We start from the raw sequence: 17,377 nt of genomic DNA on the forward strand, positions 1-17,377 counted from the left end.
ATGTCAGTAGTCCTGTCACTCCAGTGACAGTTGCCACGCCAGGCCCGGTTGCGTCCTTTTCTTGTAAATGCGAAAATGAATAAAAGCCTCATTTATGCGCACAGGAGGAGGAGGGGTGACCTTCTTTGTGAAGTCATTGCCCCCAGCCAGCAATTTACATAAAGCTGTCAGAAGAGCATGAAGGAGTGTCTCCGTCCGCTTGTATGGAGAAGAGAGGGACACAATTAATAATGTAGCACGCGGCCCGAAGGGATGCGCGGACGTTCTCGCACTCAGAGCGGTAAAAAAAATGTTGGCTTTATCTTACCGTTTTTCTGCCAATTTTTCAGACGTCACCAGTTCTCAAAATCACTCACTCATTTCTCCGCCAACAGTCGTAATTAAAAACGCTGGGAAGAACAGGTTTGAAAACATTAAAAGGCCTTTGAACGATATTACGAAAGAAAGATGACACCGTCTTGCCCGTCGCAAACACCTCCGCTTCATTCAGATTTAATGAGGCGGAATTCAAAATAAAAAAGCAATGCAAACTCTGAAGCGTTCACCTGTTCGAAAGAGATGCGTAGCTATGGTTACACAAACATGAAAGCCACACGGGCCCTGTTTGATTCATGTGTTGACACTAAGGAGACAGCAGTGGAAGACCAGAGGAAGCTACAGTGGGAAAAGAATAAAACGACACGCATCTGCCCCTGGCTTTTGTGCTGGGGGTCAGAGTGGTCACAAAGCTTGTTTCGGAGATACAGAGAGGGCATAGAAGACTCGCAGATGGGCAAACCACACACAACACAATGCTCAGTGTTTGCGTCCACATCTCCCGGGTCTATTTGATCATCAATGTGAGAAAACTTTCCTCTCAGGCCAGCAAGTCGAGCTCAGAGTGTGAGAAGCGAGTATCGGCGTGCATAAAGCCGGCTTGTTGCCGGAGAGCACGTGTGCTTGCGATCAAAACGCCCCTGGGAGAGGAAGAGAGACTCTCTGTGCACCTGTCTGCCCGGATACACACACACAGCCAACTTTCATCACCCCGTACGCAAACTCCCTCAAATCGAACACAACACACTCATTATCCGCCCGTGCTGAAAAGTCGGCAATCAACAGGAAGTGGCACTGCCAGAGAGAGTGCGCAGGAATAAAAAAGAAAGAGAAAGGGAGCGTGTGAAAGAGAAACTCCTCTGTGAAAGTGCAGTGTGCCCTTGCCAGCTCCAGCGCTGTATTAAAGGCGGCAGCTGGGAGCGGGGTGAGCAGCGCTCGCCGAGGGTCAAAAGGAGAGAGTTTCGTGGATTTTCAAGGATTCCGTTCCATTTAAATCGCAGTAAAGTAATCAAAGCTAATGGCGCCATTGTGCCACCAGAAAAGATCCAATGGCTTTACAGTGAGCAGACTTCCCTGCGTCTGTGTGTGTGTGTGTGTGTGTGTGTGAGCGAGATTGAGAGGATTGACACCTGCTCCTTTTGTGCCAGAAAGCGCAGCGAGTGTTGCGATCGGGGACTCAGTGCGGGAGGAATTTACAGTGATTTGGAGTGCCTGTGTTTGTCTTATTTCTGTCGCTGTGGTTAATATTGCTATTGTAATTACCACTCGAGCTTGCCATGGGGCCGTGAACGCAAATGGGTTCCTCTGGCAGATGCCATGCTCTGCTGTGTCCATCCAATCAGATTGATTGTTCAGGGCCTCTAAATTATAAGCTGATGGGGGGTACAGAAGGGTTAGGAGGGAGAAAACACTGAAAATGTACTCAGATTTAAAGGTTGTTCCATCCATCCATATATCTACCTATCTATCTGTTGTCTGTCTATCCGTCTGTCTTATCTCGGTCGTTTCTTCTCTATCTATCTATCTATCTATCTATCTATCTATCTATCTGTCTGTCTGTCTGTCTGTCTGTCTGTCTTTTGTTCTCTCTGTCTGTCTATCCATTTGTCTGTCATTCTTTGTCTATCCATCTCTTTGTTGATCTGTCTATCTTTCTGTATTAGTGTTTGCAGTATAAAAGAGAAAAAGTGCTCAGTGAGTATTTACAGTATGAAAGTGTGCTTCTCATACATTATTCATGACTTCATTAACCTGAATGTATGGTGTGTGTGTGTGTGTGTGTGTGTGTGTGTGCGTGTGCGTGTTAGCTTGTCTGACTCTCTTTCTCCTCCATCTATCGCTCTAGTCCTGACTCTCTCAATTTCTCTCTGACAGATGAGTTTGGATACTGATGACAAGCGCACTCGCACACGGTCCAAAGCAGGAAGAGGTCAGTGAACCCTCTCTCTTTCTCTCGCTCTGTCTTTCTCTTTTTCTCTCACCTCTAAAACTCATTTCTTTCACTGGTCAGCTGAGCATGTCTTATATGTTCGCTCTAGGCATATCTAATATTTTAGCTTCTCTCAAATAATCCTGCTCTTGGAGTCTCTAGAGGTCATTTTGCAAGAAAATCCTATTCACTATGTAGCATTCAGTAAGTTTAAATGGAGCTTTGTGAGAGAGAAGAGCATTCAACCGAACGCAATGTCGAAAGCTAAAGAAACGCTTAGAAATGTTACAATTTGATATGCACGACTAGATTACCCAACCGTTTGTTTTTAGAGGAAAGATCTGGGTTCAAAAAAAGTTAAGCTCTATGGACATCATCTCCAACATACTGTCAGATACCACCATCAGTAATTCTGACTCATCCCTCAGCTTGTAAAAAATTGTTTATAATAATACACATGTAATAAAAGGTCTATGGGTTAAGCCATCCAGGAAGGTTGAAGCACTTTAATTCTGCCATACAAAAATGTGTAATTTGAACTGTAAATCATCCTTTTAGCAAAGGGACTGTCATTATAGTCAGCAGAACTTCTGGTTATGAATTATTAATTTCTGTGGGTGGAGATTCAATTACAAAATACACGAGTTCCATACTATAGTACTTTACAAAATAGTGATGTCATGTTCATTACTAGCATCCTTGTGCTTATAATGTTAATGTTGACTCTTTATATGGTCATGACTATTATTTTAAATGTATGTAACAGACTGTTTTTGCTGGTTATTATAGTCTTGGAAATGAGTTGAAATGCTAAATGCATTGAACCCAACATTTCTTTACAGCTTATAAAGTTGCATTTATTTATTTCTTGCATTACTTTTCTTTGACAGTTTTTATTGTTTTAAAATAAATATATTAGAGAAATGCTGTTTTTTTTAACCAGCTACAGTTTTGTTCTGACTTCAACTAAAATGGGACAATTAATCATATTTTCGTGCTGATTCATGCATATTGCACATTTTTCCATCATCAAGGCTTGATGTTTTGGCTGACTCAGGTGTTTGTGTATATGCATGTATATGTACTGCACGTACGTGTGTGTGTGTGTGTGTGTGTGTGTGTTTTCTCTTGGTAATGCAGTCATGAGTTTTACTGCATATGGCCTCCCGAGGTCTGTATATATTTGTGATTTATTGATTGTGGTTCTATGCAATTATTTGCGGCTTTAGATTTTTCTGCTTAATTTTCTGTTCCTGATTGTCTCTCCCTCTGCAGTTCCCTCAGAGATTGTTGGACAGGAGCTGAGGTAAGACAGATTAGTTCTGTAAAGTGTAAATATGCCATTTTTTTCTTCTGCAGCAATTTTTTTCTTTGTGTTCTAAATCCATGTTTGATCATGTTTTGACATTATTTGGTTCACAATGCACGCCGCTTTACAAACAAAAACCATTTTAATGTAACAACCTAACTCATTTTCAACAATTCTTATCAACAAAATTACTGACAGCAATAGAAATCTAATAAATGTGAGGAGCCCACAGATTATTCACACATGGCCCTTTTCGTTTTCCTGATCAAGCATTTGTTTCAGATGACGAGTGTCTGCTAGTTCCTATAGACCCAACAACCCAAAATTTGTGTGTGAGGGATATTAATGCCTCATATTCTCAGCTCGTGAAGTTATTCTCCACATTTTCCTCTCACGGTCAAGTGTGCTATGACGTTTACAAGAGTGGAATTTATAACAGCATCAAAAACACTCGCTAGCTGTCAGGGTCACCGAAGCTGCTCACGGCTGTTTTCTGTCACAGATCTTAAACAGAGCTCTGCTCAGAAGACGACTGCAAAAGATTCTTTCATACTGCAGCAAAACTGATTTATAAATCCTTCAAGACATGATATGTTATGTATATAATTGAATTTGTTAGCCATAACATTGTATTGTTGATCTTTTGTGTCTGCATATACAGTATACTGTATACACGTATACAGTATATACGAGATCAATATTATGTTATTATTGTTATTATTTAATAATATGTATGTATGTATATATATATATTAAAATGCATGTGAAGACAAGATTCAAGCTCAACCCTGCTGGTAATATATGAGGATACCAATGAAACAAATTTGTAAAATACTAGGGATTTCTGCGAAAGACAGAAGGGATTTCATGAAACGAAAGAAGGGCCACCGCAGGAAACGAAAATCGATCATAGCTCCATCGTATTGATGAAACAATTATTTTGCTAAATTTAAAAATCAATGTTTGTTTGTTTTATGCTGGCCGTGGAAATGTGGCTCCTGATGAACTATTTAGCACACAACCACTACGAAATAACGAAAGCTATAAAGCTTCTCTAATTTGACCCCCTCTATCTGTTCAGCTGCCCAACTCCAGGATGCAATGGCTCAGGCCATATCAGTGGCAAATATGCCCGACACAGAAGGTACGACAGATGACATGCCCGTGTGGTGCTCCGTAGCCCCTGATTCACCTCCCTCTGCGGCCACATAGCCTTTCCTGATCCCGAATTATGTTTAGCCCGTAGACTAGATCATCTTAATCTTCATCTCTTCCTCTGATAATGACAGTCTCTCTCTCTCTCTTACTTTCACTCTCCCTAATAGAGGTCTTTAGGCAGGGTATTGATTATTGGAAAGATATTACAGTTATGTTTATTTACACGTGTATACATTCAGGAAGCCATTTGAGATGCTTCATGTTTATAGATCTATCTCCGCTGCCCGTCCGATAGCGAGGCTTTCTAGGTGAGGGCTTTATTGAATTCCACCCTCCACTGCTCCCTCCCTTCTCTCTCTCTCTCTCTCTCTCTCTTTCTGTTTCTTATTTTACTGTGGTATAAGCGTGCCAGTCAACTGGCTGTGATTTATAAAGGCTTTTAGCCAGCACACTGCCCCCTACAGATCAATATCCAACACTGTTCCATTCCTCATCTGAGTTTCCATAGACTGTTTAGCATGCTTGGCTTGCATGTGTGTAGTTTGCATGTTTGCATTGTTTTTCCACTAGCACTGAATTTCTTGTCGAATTTTCATACTAATTTCATTTCTTCTTCTGTTATAGTGCTTTGAGTTGCCCATTGGCCAGAAAAAGGCACCTACAGGAAGCAGAGCCAGAGCAACCTGCCTCCAAGAGGAAGTCCCACCCGCTAAAGCTGGCGATGGATGGAGGATTCAATGCAGAGAGTGAGGGGAGCGGAGAGGAGATGGAGTTGAGGGAGGAAGAGGAGGAGGGTGAAGAACAGACAAAACAGAAATCTGGCGATCAAGTGCATGAAGAAGAGGAGCAAGCAAAACAGAACACAGAGAGCACCAATGCAGAGGAAGACGATGGTGATGAAGGTGAGTGATCAAAAATGACAAAAAAAAAATCAGAATATGATTGACAGTCTTGTTTGCCGTGATAAATACAGTTATATTCATACTAGTGGTGTCAAAATTAACGCATTAACACATGCGATAAATTTTTTTCAGTTTAACGCGTTAAAAATATTTTAACGGAATTAACGCAGGGGCGGAGCTAGGGTTGGCCACCCCACTCACAACTGCTGCTTCTGTCTCTTTTTTTCTTGACAAGAATTGCGTTTATTTAGACGCAGGATGTCTTTACGACCACATCAAATGGGAGACTTTTCAGACGCGCACTCTTCACCTCAGCAACAGGCGCTAGTCAAACGAGCGCGGAAAAGCTACAGGTGACGAGGAGCTTCAGTAGAACAACAGTGAACTGCGGTCAGATGAGATGTTGTCATATGTCAGTAAAAACGTATTTTCCTGTCTGTCAGCCGGTATACTGTGCTCATAGTGCGTGCTCTTCAATTGCACACACAAACGCGGCGGCGGCGCTGTAGCCTGTATCATTTCATATTAAAGCGCAAATGAACCTATGAGCATGCAATGTCATAGTTATGTCGTCAGCTAAGTCATGAAGTTACCAAAAAGGCGATTAAAGCTGCCTTAAAACTGTGCATGCATGTAAGTATTTGTTATATAAGAATCACATTTAAGAACATGTCACTGAAATGCAGTGGTTTTCAAAACTGTCTTGGAGCACCACAGCACTGTCTCCCTCATCTAACACACTCGATTCAACTCGTCAGCCGATTAATAGAGACTTTAAGACCTGAAGTGAGTCAGAAAAGGTAAAGAGTTGTGAGAAAATACGATGTGTGTCAGATCCGCATCCTGTTCAGCAGCAGCAGCTCTTGAAGTGATAGCAGTAACAAGAGACTAATAACCAGCTGCTGTGATGTCTGTTAATCAAAGAACAAAAGAAAAAAGGAGGAAATAAATAACTTTTGTAGCTTTGTGGATTAACCTACATTTAATTTAGAATTTAGTGTTTTTTATTTATTTTTTTACTTTATTCGATTTCTGTATATTTCCTACTTGCTGAAGGGCACAGGCAAATATGACATTTATTATAATGGGTTTATGTGAAGATTGTTTTGTTCATTTAAATTAGAAGTTGTTATTTTTTTTGACAGTCTCTCTCTCTCTCTTACTTTCACTCTCCCTAATAGAGGTCTTTAGGCAGGGTATTGATTATTGGAAAGATATTACAGTTATGTTTATTTACACGTGTATACATTCAGGAAGCCATTTGAGATGCTTCATGTTTATAGATCTATCTCCGCTGCCCGTCCGATAGCGAGGCTTTCTAGGTGAGGGCTTTATTGAATTCCACCCTCCACTGCTCCCTCCCTTCTCTCTCTCTCTCTCTCTCTCTCTTTCTGTTTCTTATTTTACTGTGGTATAAGCGTGCCAGTCAACTGGCTGTGATTTATAAAGGCTTTTAGCCAGCACACTGCCCCCTACAGATCAATATCCAACACTGTTCCATTCCTCATCTGAGTTTCCATAGACTGTTTAGCATGCTTGGCTTGCATGTGTGTAGTTTGCATGTTTGCATTGTTTTTCCACTAGCACTGAATTTCTTGTCGAATTTTCATACTAATTTCATTTCTTCTTCTGTTATAGTGCTTTGAGTTGCCCATTGGCCAGAAAAAGGCACCTACAGGAAGCAGAGCCAGAGCAACCTGCCTCCAAGAGGAAGTCCCACCCGCTAAAGCTGGCGATGGATGGAGGATTCAATGCAGAGAGTGAGGGGAGCGGAGAGGAGATGGAGTTGAGGGAGGAAGAGGAGGAGGGTGAAGAACAGACAAAACAGAAATCTGGCGATCAAGTGCATGAAGAAGAGGAGCAAGCAAAACAGAACACAGAGAGCACCAATGCAGAGGAAGACGATGGTGATGAAGGTGAGTGATCAAAAATGACAAAAAAAAAATCAGAATATGATTGACAGTCTTGTTTGCCGTGATAAATACAGTTATATTCATACTAGTGGTGTCAAAATTAACGCATTAACACATGCGATAAATTTTTTTCAGTTTAACGCGTTAAAAATATTTTAACGGAATTAACGCAGGGGCGGAGCTAGGGTTGGCCACCCCACTCACAACTGCTGCTTCTGTCTCTTTTTTTCTTGACAAGAATTGCGTTTATTTAGACGCAGGATGTCTTTACGACCACATCAAATGGGAGACTTTTCAGACGCGCACTCTTCACCTCAGCAACAGGCGCTAGTCAAACGAGCGCGGAAAAGCTACAGGTGACGAGGAGCTTCAGTAGAACAACAGTGAACTGCGGTCAGATGAGATGTTGTCATATGTCAGTAAAAACGTATTTTCCTGTCTGTCAGCCGGTATACTGTGCTCATAGTGCGTGCTCTTCAATTGCACACACAAACGCGGCGGCGGCGCTGTAGCCTGTATCATTTCATATTAAAGCGCAAATGAACCTATGAGCATGCAATGTCATAGTTATGTCGTCAGCTAAGTCATGAAGTTACCAAAAAGGCGATTAAAGCTGCCTTAAAACTGTGCATGCATGTAAGTATTTGTTATATAAGAATCACATTTAAGAACATGTCACTGAAATGCAGTGGTTTTCAAAACTGTCTTGGAGCACCACAGCACTGTCTCCCTCATCTAACACACTCGATTCAACTCGTCAGCCGATTAATAGAGACTTTAAGACCTGAAGTGAGTCAGAAAAGGTAAAGAGTTGTGAGAAAATACGATGTGTGTCAGATCCGCATCCTGTTCAGCAGCAGCAGCTCTTGAAGTGATAGCAGTAACAAGAGACTAATAACCAGCTGCTGTGATGTCTGTTAATCAAAGAACAAAAGAAAAAAGGAGGAAATAAATAACTTTTGTAGCTTTGTGGATTAACCTACATTTAATTTAGAATTTAGTGTTTTTTATTTATTTTTTTACTTTATTCGATTTCTGTATATTTCCTACTTGCTGAAGGGCACAGGCAAATATGACATTTATTATAATGGGTTTATGTGAAGATTGTTTTGTTCATTTAAATTAGAAGTTGTTATTTTTTTAAAGTCTAATAAATGATAAAATTGATATCTCTCAATTATACTGTAATTGTGTCAGATCCGCATCCTGTTCAGCAGCAGCAGCTCTTGAAGTGATAGCAGTAACAAGAGACTAATAACCAGCTGCTGTGATGTCTGTTAATCAAAGAACAAAAGAAAAAAGGAGGAAATAAATAACTTTTGTAGCTTTGTGGATTAACCTACATTTAATTTAGAATTTAGTGTTTTTTATTTATTTTTTTACTTTATTCGATTTCTGTATATTTCCTACTTGCTGAAGGGCACAGGCAAATATGACATTTATTATAATGGGTTTATGTGAAGATTGTTTTGTTCATTTAAATTAGAAGTTGTTATTTTTTTAAAGTCTAATAAATGATAAAATTGATATCTCTCAATTATACTGTAATGTTGAATGGCTATAGTCAGTTGTTAGGAAAAAATAGACAATTTCCTAGAGACATCAGAAGTATTGGTATAAGTGATACTCGCCTTCAGTCTTAAAAAAAGTTACCATTAAACAAATATTAAAAATATACTGTCTTTATGTTGTTTCTACATTAATTTGAAGATTGAATGTGAAATTATTGCAAAATAAAAGTACACTTAAAATCTTTAATCTTAGGTGGGATTAATTGCGGTTAATTTCAGGAAAAAATGTGTGATTAATTAGTAAAATTTTTTTAATCAACTGACAGCACTAATTCATACACAGATTGGTTATACACTCTGTAACCCGAAATGACTGTTATACATTTTAAGAAATCACAACCAGATTTAGAGAGCAAATTTCATCCAATGGAATTGCACTCAACAACTAGTTGACTGGCACATCATTATTGACATATGTATGACAAGCATTGCACGCTTTCTGAATTATTCTTTGCTGTCAATGTTGGAGCTCCAAACTCTCTCAGGTGACATTAAATGCTAGAAAATAAGGTGTTGTGCAGTAAGAAAGCATTCCTATTAAATGTTGAAGGAAAGGGGGAAAAACAGAACCAGAGTTTTTACAGATTACCTGAGAGTATAAAAGCAGCAGGAGTTGTCAAAAACTTTTCTTTTTTGCACTTCTTTAAAATGCAATTCAAGGCCTTGAAAAGAGATGCTTTCTTTCTTCTGTGAAACAGAAAAGAAGATATTTTGAAAAATGTCTGTGTTTTTTAGTACATACAATGAAATACACCATTGGACCCCACTGACTTTCATTATATGGAAGAAAAACTGAGACATCATAATATCTTCTTTTATGTTCCACAGAAGAAACTCATACTGGTTTAGAACGACAGGAGGGTGAGTAAATAATGACAAAATTTTCATTTTTGGGTGAACTGTACCTGTAATATTTACTGTCATTCTCTGTTACTGTGGTTACAGTTGCTATTCAGAAATGTTGCAGGCTTAACTTTAGACACGTGTCCATACAGACAGTATTCAATCTGCTTCTGATGCTGTAGTGTGTACAGGACAAGTTGAAAGTCAAACCTTTGACAGTGTGAACATATCCTTCGAAAATTACACATTTTAACATTTGCGTCTCTCACACAGAGGAGTGCATCATCATTGAGGCATCCAGCACAGAGAAGCCCAAGCTCTCATCCTCTGAGGATCTCTCTAACTATCAGCACATAGTGGCCAACTCTATGCCCCACATCAGCAACCACAACAGTGGTGCCATGTCACCCCAACAACAACAACAGTCTGTAACAATGGAAACACATGATAAAAGCCCTTTTAGGGAACCAGAAGAAGAAGAGAAAGAAGGAAATGAAACAGAGGAAACAAAGAAACAAGTAGGAGTTCTGGTGTCTAAAGAGAATGGAGTGATGGGAAATAAAGATGAGATTAACGATGAAGAAGAAGACATGCACGCTGAGAGCCAGAAGGAGTTAGACCACCAGTATTTTACTGAGGAGATGGAGACACAACAAGCTGAAGAAGAAGATGATGATGATGATGATGTTGTTGATGAAGATGATAATGATAATGATGATGATGATGATGAGATGCTGAGTTCTGAGATTAAAACTGAAGAGACATACAAGGAAAATAAGTCTGAAGAGGAAGGGGCCAGAGAAACCGCCCCTTCGGTTATCACTGCCACTCAGGGATCCCATGTAAGGGAAGACTATGTTTCCCACAAACTTACATTGCCAGAAAGTTACAGCTCTAGTAAGGCCACCACAGTATCTCCTGTGGTTATCGAAGTGCAGTCTGAGGAGTCAGAGAGGGATGCCGACGTGGACGGTAATGATGATGATGGGGACGATGATAGCTTGTCTCAACGATCAACGGTGGCGGACGAGTCCGAGATGTTCGATATCATGCGGGGGAACTTGGGGTTGCTGGAGCAGGCCATTGCTTTGAAAGCCCAACAGGTTAAAGCTCATCGTGAGCTCAGCCGCATTCCCGAGCACCACCGCTTCTTTCCTCTTGACGACCGGCCCGGCAAACACATGGAACATATCCGCAAGAGCTGCTTCGGAAAAGGTCAGATCTTTATCATTTTACCTACCAACCCCTGTATAATTTCTATGTAGATTTTTCTTAAAATTCAAACGATACAATTGTAGTAATAATATTTGTACAAAGTCTTAACATAGTCTTCACATCATTTTTGTCTAAAACCATTCTTACGCAAACTGTCGTATCAATGAGACTATTTACTCATGCATGGTTGTATGTTGTCTTTACAGTGTTTACAGAAAACCGTTTTACATATATTGTTGCGTAAAGCTGTGTTAAAATGGTTTTACATAAAAACAATGACTTTGTACAACAATTCTTACATAAACTCTTGCAGTAATGCGACCATTTACATAAAAATGATTTAATGTAAAACCGTGTAAAGGTGCTACACAATGATTGGCTCATCAGTTGAATCGAAGTTTTCAATTTGTATTGAAATTCATTCTTACATATATGGATTCGCATAGGAAGTATGCAAAGACTTATGTAAATTGTACATAATCTGATGCAATTTATAAGAATGCTTGTGCAATGTTTTTACGTAGTATCTTCATAGTTAAAAAAAAAATAGTAAACTGATGCGCCAACACAAATATTTAGGCAAGCATGATTTTACTAAGTTTTTACAGTCATTGCGTAAAACCGTTTTTACGTAAATTTTTGTATAAAGTTATGTAAAAATGCTTTGCACAACCATTCTTACAGCATTATTTGTAGTAATGCGATCATTTATCATTTATGGAAAAACTATGTAAAGATGTTGCACAACCACTGGTGCATCAGTTAAACTGAAGTCTATGAACAATTTGCACAAAATTCATTTTTACATAAATGGATTCACGTAAAAAGACTTGTCTATGTTAACTAAGTGTTAAGACTTTACTATTTTAACAATATTCTTGTGTAAATTGTATATAATCTTATGTAGTTTATACATAGTCTTTTCATAGTATCTTCATAGTTTTATGGGAAAAAAACATGGAAATTGTTGCAACAATGCGACAATTTACATAATAATGGTTATATTAATAAGATTGTGTTCAGTTGAATCCTGTTGATTTAAGAATTGTTGTGCAAAATCCTTACATAGCCTTTCTGCAAAACGGTTTCTTATTATCATTTGTCGCATCATTACACAATACTTATTTTGTGTACAGAAATTATTTCTGCTTGTGTTTGAGGAATGAATATAAACATACTCTAATGCAAGAAACCATTTCATAAATGCACTCAGAGTGCTATTTAAACTTCGCACATATGCATTTTTCAATACACCCTACACAAGTGCTCAAATATCAACAAATTCTCATAAATAAACACCCACACATGATTAATCAGAAAGAAGATTAAAATGGCAAGCTCTCGCTCAGGCAAAGAACTGCAAGATTAATAATGGGGGAAGCAATCTGGAGAGTATAAATGGGTCAAATGAATTGGTTTCCATAGATAAACTCCAGCCTTAGTCTATAATTACTGAAGCACTTAGAAAAAGAGAGAGTGCGAGAGAGTTGAGGGGGAAAGAGGGTGTGCGTAATTAGATTGGTTTGGCACGTGTTTATTTGTTTTGTTTGTGGTGTTGTTCTGCTCTGGGTTGGCACCGTGCCTGGTCCGTGTGGTGCTGGATTCAGCCGAGCGCTCGGTAGGGCTCCACACCCCCTCTATAACTGGCCTCCTCATGCTCCGACCAGTTTTAATTAGGAGGTGTATGTCTCGTTAACATTTCAACATTTAATTAAGGAGCCACTGGAGCGCACATGCAAGCTCTTTCTCTCTCTACATCTCTCACTTTCTCTCCTTTTTCTTTTTTTCTCTCTCCCGTCTGTTTCTAATGTTTTTTTGCTTTTGCCTTTGTCCTTGCACTTTCATTCATTTACCTTGGACCCCACATAGTTTTTCACTCTCTCCTCCTGTATAATATGGAGATGTGCTTTGCCAATGGTGAAGTCTGTTTAATGAGCTCCATTTTTCAGTAGATAGTCCAATAAACCCCAGCGCACCCTCACTGAAGATAATAATCCTGTATGGAAACATCCACCTGCCCGCACGCATAATGACCGTAATTATCACTGTAAATGTGCCCTCTCATGGGTCCAGAGGCAACTTTAACAACTTCCAGAGAGCATGAAACCAGAGAGCATGTTTGTGTGTAATGTGTGTGGTAATATGCCCATCTTTTGTACATTTCTGTCCTGACAGAAGTGATAATGTCTTCAGATAAGGTTTGACTGACAGGTGTTTTGCTGCCCACAGAGAGTTCTAGATCAGAGAAGCGAGAGATCAAATGCCCAACCCCCGGGTGTGATGGAACGGGTCACGTGACAGGACTTTATCCCCATCACCGCAGTCTGTCAGGCTGCCCACACAAAGATCGGATCCCTCCAGAGAGTGAGTCAACATAAAACTACAGACAAATCTTTTGATTGTGTGATAATCTGCAGCAGAAAAGACCAAACACTGTATTTTAGACATCTAATATTGTGCATGTCCTTTCCTAAACCTGTCATGTCTTAGTTCAAAATTGATGCTGGTAGAATTTGTTTTTTGGGGGTCAAGAAGTCCTTTCATTGGCTGACTTGTTCCTTTCTGTGCTTTGATTGGTTGGTCTCAGTTTTGGCCATGCACGAGAATGTCTTGAAGTGCCCAACACCAGGCTGTACTGGTCAGGGTCATGTCAACAGCAACCGCAACACACACCGCAGGTATGGATTCTCCTTTTTCGAGATGGTTTTCCTTTTGGTGACCACATGATCCCCAATTGTACATTCTTGGTTCATTTGGTCCACATAATGACATTGGTGCACTCTTGAAAATAAAGGTTGCAAAAGGGGGGTTTTGTAGCTATGCAATAGAACCATTTTGGATACCCCAAAGAACCTTTCAGTGAACAGTTCTTAAAATAACTATTTTCCACTATAAAGAGTCTTTTGTGCAATGGAAATATTCCATGAATGCTAAAGGTTCTTCATGGAACCATCAATGCCAATAAGGAAGTTTTATTTTTAAGAGTGTAGTGTATTTTTCTCACACATTCTTTCCGTTTCCTCCTCTTTCAGTTTGTCCGGATGTCCCATCGCTGCTGCTGAAAAGCTCTCAAAGAGTCATGACAAGCAACTCCTACCCCAGCCCATGGGCGAGCATATCAAGGGCAGCCCAAACTCTGACCGTGTTCTCAGGTGAGCCCTAAACCCCAACATAACTAACCCAGGAACTGAAAATATCAGCGTTTATTACAGTTTTTCCCAGCAACAACAAACTTACCCCGTGTTCGGTCTCCTCCTGTCCTTCAGCTTCTATGTCAGCAGTATGTGTCCTTCAAACGTACCTGCTGTGGTTGGTTAGCACAGCTGTCAGTCACCGCAGGACTGAACTCACTTACCGCAGCACGATTGGTCAGGCGTTTTGGAATGTCGGTCCTCCCTTTCCTTTGCCCTTCTAATAGAGCACAGCCTGCCATTTCATGCTGGGATCGGGCCTCAAACGTGCTAGTCTAATTACGCCACTGATAAGCTAATTATGGAACTTACAGGGCATGGAGTATTGGAAAAATAATTACTTTCCTTCAGGAAGCATGTCTGTGGTCAGACAAAGCAATGCGGATTATGAAAATAATAAGCAGTCCTCTCTTATTAGTGTTATTCTGATTTAAATGAGCGTCAGTTCACTGAGAAAGCCCATTAAGGCAAGATGTCGACAATGAGAAGTCATCAGAGAGACCTTTGACGGCTCCGCATGCCAACCCTGCTAATGGGATGCACTGACTAATGAAGAGACAGGAAGCAGAGGCTAATATACTTTACATGCCATTGTCACGCAGATCATAGCACACGTAGGTGTGTGCGTGCGTGTTTTTCTTCAAACCGCATCTGGTTCACGCCTGAAATCCGTTAATGATGTTAAATACAGAACACAGTGTCATAATCCGCGATGACACGCACACCCACATGCTAGCATTCTTTAACTAGTTTCCAAAACCTAGAAACCTTTTTTTTTCAGTCAAATGGCGTAAAAAAATGCATATTTGAGGTTGGTCCAGCCAATGTGCATGTACAGTATCAAGCGTATGTTTCAGGATACTGACTGTTTCTATAGGGACCGTAGCTTCTAATGGCAGCTGTAGTAGTGCGATAACTTTACCAATTGCCGATTGCCTCTTTAATTTCGAACACGGAACTTATTTCACCATATTTCATGTTGCACTTTCTCTCGTTCATAGTAATATGAGTGAACCAACTTGGTATATATACAGTCTTATATACAGTTGCTAAGCTAATAGCTTGATATTCTAATAAGCATAAAACTGCATAGCATGGGCAAATATTGAGTAAAATATTCAATTGTATTTACATTGAACAATATTTCTCGCATTATCTGCCATTGCGGTTCATTCTGGTATTGCCTTCTCTGTGAAGGACACAAGCACTGCTGCCTTAGAATTTGGTTAAAATGTGACACATTAGGAAGCTGTTTACATTTTTAAACAGCCTTCACATCGGGAGCATCTATGATGCCTTAAAATGCCGCCTCAGTAGGCAGCTCACTAGTTTCTGGAGCACAGCAAATGTCTTTTCAGAGTTTTTCTTCAGATCAGAGAAAGGGCCGCAAGGGCTCATGGTTCTCCAGGAAAAGGAGTCAGTTTTAGGGCTTCAATTCCATGCTATATGATATGCTAATGTGCTCAGTGCTGATAAGACACTATTTAATCCTCTTCTCCTTCAGTCACCCTGCTTTAAAACCTCTCTTGCTCTCGCTCTCTCTCTCCCATTTACTCTTTTGCCGGCTATTTATCTGTGGGACTTTTCCTTCCTTTTTCTTTTTCACTGTATCTTTGGCTCATTGTCAGTCTTTCAATTCCGCTTCTCTTCTGCTGTCTAATTCCAGCCCACTCTTTCACTCTTGATATTTTATGCTCACTTACACTTATCCTTTTATGCTTCTTTTTTCTTCACTGCAGGAATATTGATTCTTTTGTGGAGGAAAAAAATGATGGAACCTTCTCGCTCTCTTTCTCTCTCTACCCATTTTTTTCAGGCCCATGTGTTTTGTGAAGCAGTTGGAGATTCCTCCTCACGGCAGCTACAGGCCCAGCCTCGTCCCCGCCACACCACGCGCTAATCTGGCCAAGGAGCTGGAGAAGTATTCCAAGGTGTCCTTCGATTATGCAAGCTTCGACGTGCAGGTGTTCGGCCAGCGCATGCTCGCCCCAAAGATGCACATCAGCGAAACTTCACCCAAAGCCTTCAAATGTGAGCAGGATTAGTCACGGTTTATGAACGCTATGTATACTCTGCAGCGCAGAGATGAGTATAAATGGTGTGCTTTGTGAATAGTACAGTTAAGGTTCAAGATTCTTTATTGTCGTACATCAAGGTTAGCCGTAAGTGAGTTTGGTAGAGTGCTCTTCAATGAAAGGATCAAGTCTTTACTATTAACTAGCCTAATGTTCTCTTTTTCCCATAGCCAAACCTCCATTCCCCAGGGCCTCCCCCCCAAGTCCCAGCTTGCACGGTGGTTATGGAAAAAGCTCCTCCAGCGGCTATGATTATTCCCATGATGCCGAAGCCGCCCATATGGCCGCCACTGCAATCCTTAACCTGTCCACACGCTGCTGGGAGAGACCAGAGAACCTCAGCATCAGACACCAAGATAAGGTACAGAACATAATTTCATGTAACGCAGCCAGACTTTTAACCAATCACAGTTAATTTTGTTTTTTATATGGAATTTAGGGGTGGGTTTATCGGAAATATGCTGCCATGAAAAAAAAAAACTCAAATATTCAAATAAAAAGTCAAAAACTCAAATAATCGCACAGCAGTGATGGTAATCAATCAACTGTTCAGAAAACAGTGAAAAGTGAAATCGGGGCAGGGTTTGTGCTGGGTTTTAGGGATCACATTTTATCAATTTCCATCAAGAAGGGAAACATTGCAGATTACTTTAGAAATACTCGTAAAAACAAATTGAAAAATGCAGTTCTGCTATGTAATAGGACACTGTTTACTTCTACTGATACTTCTGTCATTTAATAGGATAACTAGTTTTTATTTTATTTTTTTAATAAAGACAGCACTCACTAGCTAAAAACAAACAGTTGGCAAACATTAGCCAGTGCGTAGACATTTCCAATAGCGATAGACTAGTGTTGGCTAGTTACCAACTTTAAGAAGTGATTCTAATAACTAAACAAAAAAATGTAGTAGCTAAGCTGTTTTGATAATAGAGCAGCTAGCTAACAAGCTAAT

At 40.0% G+C, this 17,377-nt stretch overlaps 1 protein-coding gene across 5 annotated transcripts in view; it reads left to right on the forward strand.

Annotated features, from left to right (window-relative positions):
• Positions 1 to 17,377, forward strand: part of myt1b (myelin transcription factor 1b) — a 99,489-nt gene that overhangs the window by 73,982 nt on the left and 8,130 nt on the right. For 2 of the 5 annotated variants that reach the window (XM_016562014.1, XM_016562015.1), the window contains 9 exons: positions 3,521 to 3,551; positions 4,636 to 4,698; positions 5,337 to 5,614; positions 10,215 to 11,156; positions 13,386 to 13,520; positions 13,744 to 13,834; positions 14,189 to 14,308; positions 16,164 to 16,378; positions 16,593 to 16,783. In XM_016562014.1, the coding sequence (XP_016417500.1) occupies positions 3,521 to 3,551; positions 4,636 to 4,698; positions 5,337 to 5,614; positions 10,215 to 11,156; positions 13,386 to 13,520; positions 13,744 to 13,834; positions 14,189 to 14,308; positions 16,164 to 16,378; positions 16,593 to 16,783 (2,066 nt within the window). Of the gene's footprint in view, positions 1 to 2,150; positions 2,246 to 3,520; positions 3,552 to 4,635; positions 4,699 to 5,336; positions 5,615 to 7,789; positions 7,884 to 10,214; positions 11,157 to 13,385; positions 13,521 to 13,743; positions 13,835 to 14,188; positions 14,309 to 16,163; positions 16,379 to 16,592; positions 16,784 to 17,377 lie in introns of those variants that run through there. The other 3 variants (XM_016562016.1, XM_016562017.1, XM_016562018.1) reach the window with 3 other exon arrangements.

This window comes from Sinocyclocheilus rhinocerous, unplaced genomic scaffold (genome assembly GCF_001515625.1).
Source record: "Sinocyclocheilus rhinocerous isolate Xijiao unplaced genomic scaffold, SAMN03320098_v1.1 scaffold1370, whole genome shotgun sequence".
NCBI lineage: Eukaryota > Metazoa > Chordata > Actinopteri > Cypriniformes > Cyprinidae > Sinocyclocheilus > Sinocyclocheilus rhinocerous.